Consider the following 11,363-nt stretch of genomic DNA (forward strand, 5'->3'; position numbering starts at 1 on the left):
GAATTTTAACCATATCAGAGTAACCAACTGGATATGAGCAGCAGCAGCAATGAGAAGTTCAGACCACAGCACAAAGCTTCATGTACATCCTCCCCATACGCTTTGGGCCTCACACAATTTCACCTGTCAGCAGAATGTACAGCGCAAACAATACATGGCTGTAAGTGCGCCAGTTCAGCTCAGTTCAAAAGTGCAAAGAACCACACTCACTAGCATGTCGTGTGCACGTCTATGTTTTTTTACTGTTTGAAAAAGGAAGAATCATCGTATCGTCCTCAATACTTTTAATACAAATTCTTGAAAAAACATTTTCCTCACTTTATTTTAAAAACTGATTGTTTATTAACAGAGAGGCAATAAGTTACAAACTGGAGCAAAAAGATCTGGGGAAGGACAGGGATGGTCTGTGATGGATCAGTGCAGTTTGGTGCCACCATTTTGTAGGTCCAGTTTTCAGTGTGGCCTTTGGGAAGTGCCATTGCAGAGTGGAGGTGGGGGCTCACATGATGGAATCAGTCCGTACAAAAAAAAGAACAAAAGAACTTTGAACTAGCTAAGTTAGAAGCCTTCTCTCCAACACACCAGTTTTCTATTGCGGATTATTATGATTATTATTTTTGTATGGAGAACTTTCGATCATGTAAGCATCAACCATAGTCTGAAATGGTACAGTCCAAACACAGCTTTACAAACCTCAGTGCGAATTTGGCCATCTATATTGATAAATGAAGACGCAAAAGAGCAGGTCTGCTGCTTCGCTTCTTCTGAATTTGTAGGTGTCATATAGGCAAATTCTGAACCTTGAGCCCACCTGACAGATTTGTGCACATGCAGAAATATCCAAGAAAACCTTGGGAGATGAAGAAGAGAAAATGGCTATTGGGACACATCTGATAATTTGACAAGGCATTTATAGAAAAGCCTTTTTCAGCATGTAGTGACGTTCCCCAAGTCAACCTAGAACATTATTTACAGTCTTTCCATTAACATATGCCCAACGGTAACAGGCACTTCTAGTTTCACCTGGGCCCATTTAAATGAGTTCATCTTTTAGATCTGGCCTGTAACATATGCATACATAGGTAGACACATGTGCTTGTGAACTCTGGCTTTCAAAATATGAATGGGCATTAGCTTCCTGTAAGAAACTGTTATTTTACACTATACAACTATAGACAAATAAGCATTCAATCAAACTAGATCTTCTAAACTCCTTCAGATAAAACCAAAAAGGTATCCTTTCCCCCCCACCAACAATATGTGATATCCTTTAGACTTTCTCCCTTTCTTTTCTTTCTTTCTTTCTTTCTTTCTTTCTTTCTTTCTTTCTTTCTTTCTTTCTCTCTCTCTCTCTCTCTCTCTCTCTCTCTCTCTCTCTCTCTTTCTTTTTAAAAATCTATACTCTCTGGCACAAGATGTAGGGACTCTCCTGGTACATTTTCTTTCCTTCATGAAAAGTACCCAAACAATGTGATCCCATACATGTCTACTTAGAAGTAAATCCAATTTTTTAAAAGGCCTTACTTCCAGGTCAGTGTTTATAGGAATTCCACCAAAGGAATATTTGCAGTACAAGCCTACACATATCAACTCAAAAGTAAGCCCCATTGAATCCAATGTGGCTTACTGCCTGGTAGGTGGGTTTAGGATTGCAGCTTTAAATAACCATTCCTTAAGACATAAAAAATGATTTTTTTAAAAAAAAAATGACATGATCTTCAGATATATAAGAGATCAGAGGAAAATGATGTAGTACATCAAGTGTAGATTTTCATCTTATTCACAGTTGAGGTTTTTTCTTTTACAAAGAATAATGTAGAAGGTGCCTTTGAAAGTTGGTAAAATGGCAACAACAATTTTAAGTGCCTGGCCTTTAAGGGACAACAATCTGATTGGATATTTTTAGTGACAGATTCTCACTCTCAGGGGGGAAAGTGTGTTTGTGTGAGAGAGATTGAGAGTGAAAGAGATTGATTTAACACAATTTAGTCACAGCAGCAATATAATAACCTTGAATGAATGCTTCTGGAAACAATGAGGAACCTAAGCTCATTCCCTAAAATGAATGGACCTGGGGCTGGCACAATGGTCTGAGTTCTTTGCACATGTAAGAGAAGTGGATCCAAGCAAAACGGAATAATAATAGCAAAATGGAAGCATGAATGACATCAAGGTGGCAGGATGATTATCAAAGAAGTAAGATCAGAGTTAACCATCTAGCTGATAGGTTTGGCTGCAAGTGTACTAGCACATTCAAGTATCATGAATTAATTGTATATGTTGGATTTGGGACATTTCTAGAAAAGCAAGATGTATCAGCGAGAACTTCAGCCTTGGAAAAAAGGGTAATGTTAGTCTGTTGCAGCAAAAGCATATGGCAACTTCAAAATGAGTAACACATTTTGACTGTGACATGTTTTTGTCATGCAAATGATGAAGCTGAATCTGGCCAGAAAAATCTTTTGCCACAATGTGTTTGTTAAAGGTGGATATAGGCTTCAAGTTGATATAGTGAGATTAATGGGATTTAAGGTATCATTTCTCTGTTAGCTGTGAGTTCTCCTCCCATACCATTGGCTGAGCTGCTGTGATGCCATAATTTCATAACTGTTCGGTCAGTAAAACCATCAGAGCAGCTTCTGTGAAGGATATGAAAAGGCAGTTTGGTTGGGAGAGAAAATTTGGGGCAGGTCTGCGGGTTACAAGGAGTCCTGTGTTGCTATTGGGAAGAGCAAAAACAAAACAAAACAAAATTAGTTCTGTTAAAGGAGAAAGGTGGAATTTGAGGAGCTGAATGGGACATGGGCCTAGGGTATGAAATCCCAGATGAGAAGACACAGAAGGATATAGAAAGAGGGCACAACTGACTTAGAAGCTCTCACACTCTCTCTGTGTGTGCTCACATACAATGCTCAGGAAAGAAGAACAGGAAAAGCACCCTCATCGTAAGTAGGACTGAGGAAAACCCCACACAGGGCTGAAATGTTAGTGGATAGGCAATGGCACTTTGGAATCTGGGGAATTTGTGACCAATGAGGTGTTGATGAAGGCCTCATTTCATGTTTATTCCAACAAATTGGATTTTTTTCCGGGGGGGGGGGGGGCTGCAAGTATTCAACTTTGATATAAATTAATTTCAGAATTAGGAACATGATACCCACATAAAAGTTCCAAGAAAAACACAAACCACCTTCACCTATTATTTTTTTGGGAAATGTTCTTCAATGTTTGTGCATTCAAGAACCCAACCAATTGTTTGGCTTTCTGTCATGTTTCTCGTGGTAAATAAGCCCATTTAGGGGCAACCTGGGAGTTCATAATGATGAATACTGCACAGAAGGGCAAGTCTAGACCACATATACTATTGTAGTTAAGATTGCTAGTGTCCAAACTTTGGGACAGAGCAAGATGAAGGGAGAAAGAGCTAGGTCTATAATTTGGGGACTGCTGAGGCAGAGAATCAATAAGTTACTATAGGTCAGTACCTTGCTTTCTATACATAATGCTTAACTGTTAACCCATATTCTGTTAATTTTGTATAATGAAATTTCATTCACACATATCACTAGTGACAAAGGAGCTGTTCAACCTTAGGAGCTTGCATACTAATGTGATTTGCACCTGACGACTGGCTTCACATGCCAATGGCCCCTTCCCATCCAATTTTTCTTTTCTGGGAGAAGGGCAATCAAGTGATTGTTGTAAGGTGCCATGAAACTAAAACTGGAGACTCTTGTCAGCTGGGTCTAGGGCCAACCCTGTGTCACCAGGGCAACTCCCATAATGACGTAGTTGTTAGCTTGTTTTTGCTGTGTTGCAGAGCTACAAAATGGCTAGAAGTGGTACTCATCAGCTCAAATGAACCAAGTGATTTAAGGAACCGACAGAGGTCTAACTGGCTCTGTATAATGTTGATCCAAGGCTGGTTCCTTAATCTGAACAACTCATGGTTGTGAGTGGCCACACAGAGTGTCCTGCCTTGTCTGCTCCACAACCTGATGACAACATCATCTTAGATCATGTCACTGGCTTCATCTGGACTCACGGTTGCTGCATTTTGTATTTTACCTGTAATACATCTGGTCTGTGTCATTTGCATCTGACTGCTGGCACTAGCACTGGCCCTGTCTGCAAGTTTCCAGTATTCAGGCACATATTGCTCCAATCTGGGATTTTACCATAGTGATGGAGTTTCCAACAGTGCTAGCAGAATTTGCAACTACAACCTTGGTCTCTAAAGAATCTGAAATCTTCCTAACACAGCTTTCAGATAATGAAAGGCTTGAAATATTCGCTCTTTCTCTCTCTCCTAAATAAATTCTAGAACCTTGCTCGCCTTTTGTGGTTACCATGTTTTTGCAAAAAAAATGCACGGAAGGTTGTAACCTGCTGCTACCAATACAATCTGCCTGCAGATATAGGTCAAAAGATATTGTTACAACATACAGGCATGCTTTTGCTCAGAGTTAAGCTCTGGCTTCTTAGACAATGAAACTTCATTCAGTTGAGGCACTGAAAAATCATCTCAGCATGAGTTATTATGAGATCACTACTCATCAAGCAAGGTTTGCCAGTATGGCACCCATGGGCACTAGTGTGCCTGCCAGTATCTCCTATGGCAACTGTGAATGGTCACAATAATTATCCCTCAAAATCCACAATACACAAGAGACGGACTGCTCTTGCTGCTCAGTTCCAGTTTGCACTGGCTCAGCCTTCTCCTCCTTGACTACACCCCCTTAAATATTCCCCCATTTCATTGGATCTCCATCCTGACATCTGCTCTGAACAGAGAAGATGTGCAAATAACTTCTCCATTAGATTGGGTGTGGAGGCAGCTAATATAGCTGCCTTTCTTCACCACAGATGGGGTGGTTGATGGGAGGAAAACATGAACACGCCGTTTTGTGGTCCTGCCTTTTTTGACTTCTCCTTGGGTTGTGGTAGCCATTGTGTCATTAACACCCCCCCCCCCCATTTTGAGACAGGCTAAACCATTCACAGCAGCCATTTTGTGACTGGCACAGCAGCCATTTTGTGACTTTATCAAAATGTCGCACGTGCCCACTGGTCGCCCCAAAATTGGCAACCCCTGCTGTAGATGAACTGTGTTCTATGTTCAGCCTCAGTATTCCTCAGAGAGTAATACACATTGACTTGGGGGCAAAAATTATGCAAAAAACAGCATGGGGTTGTGTTTTGTGTGGGGTGCATCTTAAACTACAAACACTGGAACTGGTCAGCCATGAATGGAAACAACATATTCAATATCAGTAATTTGAGCTGATTACTGGAAAGTAAGTATTATATCAGGTTCAGAATCCAATGCAGATGTAGGCACTCTCAGACAATATTAATTTGATGGTCTCAATTAACTGTGCTGAACTCTGCTTTGGATTGTAACCCAAATGGTTAAAGGAAAACATTACAGTTCATTTGAACAACATTCCTGAAGAGCTGGGGTAGGGGATACGTGGAAAGGAGGGGAGGAAGAAACAAAACTGCGTTACGATTTCCCCCATTCAAAGCCCATGTTCAGAATGCACGTTAAAACTTCCGTTCTAGAAAGTCACAGCAGAACAGCCGAAAACTACCAACAATGAAATTGGTTACAATATCTAATTCACTGTTACATAAAATGCATTTACGTTATAATAGCTAAGGAATGCATGTCATTTAAAGAGGCCTCCCATCGCAATCAGTGAAACTGAACATATGCAGTTTAATAGGTTTCAGAGCTATTTTGCTTGTCCTTCGAGTGCAACAGCGTTTTAATTTTTATTTTTGTCCGTTGAGAGCCCCTGGCTTAGCAAGGAAGTCACATATTGATATTATTAATAAACTATATCATAAATGTGAATCAGAAGAAGTACTCCTTTTGACTTTCGTTGACTGTGTTTTGCATGCTGAGTTCACTTTTCAGGGCAGTCTCAGCACTGTCCTCCTTTTCTGATCCTTTCACCTCCTTTTTTTTATATACACTCTTTTTTTTATAAATCCGTACAGCTATGGCAGCAATGCAAAGCAGGATAAATATCACGACAGCTATCACACCTGGGGGAGAAAGGAAAGAACAAAGTGAGAAGTCATGAAAGAACAAAGTGAGAAGTCATCAGTAATAAAAATAAGGACTTTTAATAATTTCTGCAGCCCTCCTTAGTGCATGAAGTGTTTTTATCCCCACTGCAAACCTGCAAGGTCACTTAACCTGAAGAAAGAACTTGCCCAAGGTCAACTAGTGACCTCAGTGGGGTCTGAACCAGGAATCTTCAGTTATGCCAGCTGTCCCACAACAAAAGATGACTAGGGATAATATTTTGCTGTTGAGAATCAACCAGTCATTCACAGCTAGATAGTGAAGGCACTATTATAATAGACCTTACTATAAATTGATATGGCTTCCTGTTATTGGGTTTAATTTTATAAGTGCGGTGCAAATAATGTTGACTTAATGTAGCTTAATTCCTGCATTTCAGCTCCTGAAGAAATCCATCCTGGTTTGTCCTCACTTCAGATGAGCAGCAATGCCTGTCCTTCCTTCCTTCCCTCCTCACAAATCCTGCTAGGTTATGGAACCTGGAAGACTGTACAGGGAAGAAAAAGCTGGGAGACCTATACACAATTGATTTTTCGCCAGTCAGCTGCACAAGCATAGAACACATGTTTCAGGAGTCTAATACCATCTAAATGTTACAACTGATATTGTTTAGAATGAGAAATAAAGCAATATATGTTTACGGTTGCCCAATGATTAGAAGTTTACCCATGATTATTTGGGACAATGTGCTTTAATATATGTTGTCGTCTTTCTGTAAGACAGCGATGGAGAACCTGGAATCCAGACTTCCATCATCTAGATGGCCACAGGTACCCCATTCCTATTCTAAACTGTGTTTTTCCTCCATTTGAGTCACCAGGCTGCTGGAAGTGCATTCATGCCCACCAAAGCATCTTAAAATGACAGTGGGAGATGACTTCCATATGAAACACAGGTATATTTCTAAGACCTCATTCATGCTTGTGTGCACTGAGGATCTGTTTTCTGTATTTGATGACTAGCGACACACTGTGTGAACTAATTTAAATATTAGAAGCTTCTTTTTGTTTCTCTAATCCTGTTAGTTTACTGTTACAAATATATTAATAAATTACTGATGAATAGTTCACACACCTCTTACTTTGGAAAATACTGTTTGGGGTTGAAGTGAGGCAATACAGAAATCCTGCTTGTGATGTGATATTTGTGATGGCCAACTCATATCCTGCAAGTAACACTGACATCTTGAAATCAACAAGAGATGTAGAAGCCAAACCAATTACTGATTATTTTGGCAAATCTTTGACAGAATATTTGGGTAATCCCTGCGTTAAGTCAGGACAACAGAAAAGCACTTTGATTACCCTTGAAACCAAATATGCATCTGCTTACTAGGCTATAAATTTACCCTAATCAGGAACGACAACAGTTTAGGTATATTTATGCTCACTATACTATTGGCAACAGTTTAAAATTGATGTAGGTATGTGCAGTCCTAGCCTGTACAAAATGTTCCACAGAATGTCAAGAACATAATTTATAAGGTGTAACATTCAAAAAGAAAGAACAATGAGAACATAATTATAAATGTTCCAGTCAGGGGTGTTTTTTTTTCCACACCTTAATTACTATTATCAGTTCATTTAATATTTCAGGAGATGAAATGACATTTAGGGTTTCCCCCCTCCAATGTTAGTAGTTCTAACATTTTCACAGCATAGGTGATGTAACTGATGTGTACAGTTCATAGTAGCAAATGAAGCAGTTGGCTGGACTGGAATAACTGTGGGACAATGTGACACACCCTATTTTTGAAGGCAGGCTCTTATATTCTAGTTTACTGCAATAGGGATTGGTGATTGGTAGTGGGGAGCTAACCTCAGGTAGGAGCAAAAAGAATTGTAGTGACAAAGCATCACAGTCCTCCAAGCTACAAAGATTTGAGAAAAGTTAAAGGAAAGTTAAGCACCTGGATGAATTAGATGGATTAGATTGGCCAGGACACCCTTTACACAATGAGTACCCCACAAGGATTTGTATTGAGACATGTGCTATTTAACATGAAGAAATGATCTGCAGTCAGTTAGGTGGGCAAATCATTATTATTTGAAAACTCAATCAGTCTATGAAAAGTTCCAACAGACTCTCACCAAATTTGCCAAAATTGCAAGTAAGCTTTTAAAGCAAGTAAAGTATAATGCGATGCACATTGGAAATGAAGAATAAGAAGATAATGATATCCTAACTCTTCAGGATAGAGATGGTTGGTCATGATAGGCAGTTCAATGGAAAAATCAGCTCAGTGTGCAGTGGTGTTAGGAAGGCAAAATCCATGTTAGGGTTGATTAGAAAAAGAATGGAAAATGAAACAGCCAGCATCATGCTGCCTAGGTATAAATCTATGGCAAGACCAGTAATATTATGTATAATTTTGGTTGCCCAATCTCTAAAAGAAGATCAGAAGAGTTGCAAAAGGTAGAACCAGAACGAATGAGCAAATCTAACCAAACTGATCACGGAGTTGGAAAAACCCCAAATGAGGGAGGAACTGTTGCCTTTATGTCTGGCTTGTGGACACTCCAAAACCAAACAAATTCTTGGCAGGAACACAGGAAAAGTAAGCCTTTCCCTATGTTCCTGCAACCGTCTTTGTTCATATGTGAAACTATTTCAAATTCAGCCATGTGAAACAGCAATGACTGGCCTAACATTTAAGCAGAAGATATGAGACTTTTATCATCCGGAGTTCAACTTGCTTTAAGGCAATGATTAATGTAGATAATAAGTCCTTAATGAGGTACCTAACGATTAGAGGATGCCATCATTTCAGCTGCAGCAGCTGTATAGGCGAGCGCATATTCTTGTTTTAGCAAAATATCCTTTTCACCTTTTCCAATCCTAAATGCTCAAGCTCTCAATGGGAATGGGTAGTTTTCCATTCCACTAAATTCCTCAAGTCTGTCACTTATCGGTGGTTTCCAATGACCTTACCAAAAAACAAACAAGCCCGCTATTCGTAAGTTAACCAGAGGTTATCAAAGATAACAGTTGGTTTCTATTCTTTCTTCTCTATCCTTTAAAAAAAGCCACACAACTTAATGGAAATTGGATGGTTGAATTATATTGTAGAGAAACCATTTGTAGGGGGGAAGAATGCTTTTTCTTCACCCCTGTTCCCAGGGGAAAATAATGCCATCAGAAAACTCTGAGTCTCATAGAATAACTCCTTAAAAATAATCACTGAAGCTTACAGATTTATACTTGCTCGTACACTAGTCATAGAAACTGAAATCCTCTTGAGAACTCTGAGTCCCCAAACACATATTGTTCAGGCATTCTTGACTTTTCTTCCTTCTTTCTGAACAGATAAAAATAGTCAGTTTCCTAGAGGTTCCAAAGAATGAAATTTGACCAGATTTTGTGACTTCCAGTCCTCTGTCTCAGCTGCAGGGCCATGCTCATCTTTTAGCCTGTCCTAATATTTGCCACTTTATTAACCATCTAATTAAAGTGAATTATTTTCATTTTATTTGATTTGGCACGGTTAGATAATCTAACATCAAATCATTCTAGTTTCCTTTGGGTTTGTAAAACCCTTTGCAGACATTCAGTGAACTAATGGAGGGACGGCAATCATGATTGCACCCAGCATCAGCTATGGCAATTGCTGTCAACTTTTCCTTTTTCTTGCGAGGAATCCTATTTGGAATAATGGTATTTCCCTTTAAAAAAGGGGAAAGTTGACAGCTATGGCTATAGCCCCCTTTCCTACTTTTGGAGTGGACGGAAGTGAAGCCTGCTCCAACGCAGTCCACTTCACTTGCCCTGCCTCCAAGCCACCACGGATAGGTCAAATTTGAATTTTTGGGTTTGTTGGGAACCCCAGCAAGAACTGCGGCAACCAAAGGGGCAGAGCAACAGCCAGCGGAGCAGCGGGGCTTCAAGAGGACGGTGGGGCTGTGTGTCGGGCCGCAAACCTCGCCCACTGCCAGACCCGGTAAGCGGTCATTGCAGACATCCAGTGAACTAATGGAGGGAGGGCAATCATGATTGCATCCACAGCCTCACCTTCTGTGTTCACCAGGTGTTTGTGCAGATCCTATGCACTTACAGTTTGCAGATTTCAAGACCATGGGGATGAAGCCTACACACACACACACACACACACACACACACACACAAAGAGAGAGAGAGATGCTTTCTCTCTCTCTCATATTGTTATGTACGCATTCACTGAACATTTGAAAAGGGCTACTGTCAATGTAATAAGAGGGGTAGGAAGGGGTCAGAAAAGGTCCCAGTGGAATTCTATAAGTCAAATAGGAAAGGTGTCAGGGATATAAATGGGGGGGGGGGGATTATCTTATATCCTAGTAGTCGGACTGAACTCTATTCTGACCAACAGTCAGGAGTCAGAGTGGTTGCATCACCTGAAATTAACGGTAAAAAAAGGTAAAGGACCCCTGTCAGTTAAGACCAGTCATGAATGACTCTGAGGTTGTGGCACTCATCTCGCTTTACTGACCAAGGGAGCCGGCGTTTGTCAGCAGACAGTTTTTCTGGGTCATGTGGCCAGCATGACTAAACTGCTTCTGGCGAAACCAGAGCAGTGCACGGAAATGCCATTTACCTTCCCGCCGGAGTGGTACCTATTTATCTACTTGCAATTTGATGTGCTTTCGAACTGCTAGGTTGGCAGGAGCTGGGACTGAAGAACGGGAGCTCACCCCATCGCAGGGATTTGAACCCCTGACCTTCTGATTGGCAAGCCCTAGGTTTAGTGGTTTAGACCACAGCACCACCCGCGTCCCTAAAATTAACTGTACACAGACTTAAATGGGTTTTGGAGCATGCTTCTCAAATTGTCAGGATTAAGCCATCTATAATGTATTCAAAAGGGATGTGGGTGGCGCTGTGGTCTAAACCACAGAGCCTAGGGCTTGCCGATCAGAAGGTGAGCAGTTCAAATTCCCGTGACGGGGTGAGCTCCCGTTGCTCGGTCCCCAGCTCCTGCCCACCTAGCAGTTCAAAAGCATGTCAAAGTGCAAGTAGATAAATAGGCACCACTGTGACAGGAAGGTAAACGACATTTCCGTGCGCTGCTCTGGTCCACCAGAAGCGGCTTAGTCATGATGGCCACACGACCCAGAAGCTGTCTGCAGACAAACACCGGCTCCCTCGGCCTATAGCAAGATGAGTGCCGCAAATCCAGAGTCGTCCATGACTGGACCTAACGGTCAGGGGTACCTTTGCCTTTACCTTTAATGTATTCAAAATTTGTTCAATGACTCTTTAAAAATTTGGCATACCAGATAGAAAGTGAGAG

The 11,363-nt window shown here is 40.8% G+C and overlaps 1 protein-coding gene across 3 annotated transcripts in view; it reads right to left on the reverse strand.

The window, feature by feature from the left end:
- Positions 1 to 1,379: 1,379 nt before the first annotated feature.
- The window catches only part of LOC114606418 (contactin-associated protein-like 4), a 278,819-nt gene continuing 268,835 nt past the window's right edge, over positions 1,380 to 11,363 (reverse strand). For all 3 annotated transcript variants that reach the window (XM_077936037.1, XM_028748648.2, XM_077936035.1), the window contains one exon: positions 1,380 to 6,054. In XM_077936037.1, coding sequence (XP_077792163.1) covers positions 5,861 to 6,054 — 194 coding nt within the window. In that variant the 3' untranslated portion in view covers positions 1,380 to 5,860. The remainder of the gene's footprint in view (positions 6,055 to 11,363) is intronic.

Source organism: Podarcis muralis, chromosome 11 (genome assembly GCF_964188315.1).
Source record: "Podarcis muralis chromosome 11, rPodMur119.hap1.1, whole genome shotgun sequence".
Lineage (NCBI taxonomy): Eukaryota > Metazoa > Chordata > Lepidosauria > Squamata > Lacertidae > Podarcis > Podarcis muralis.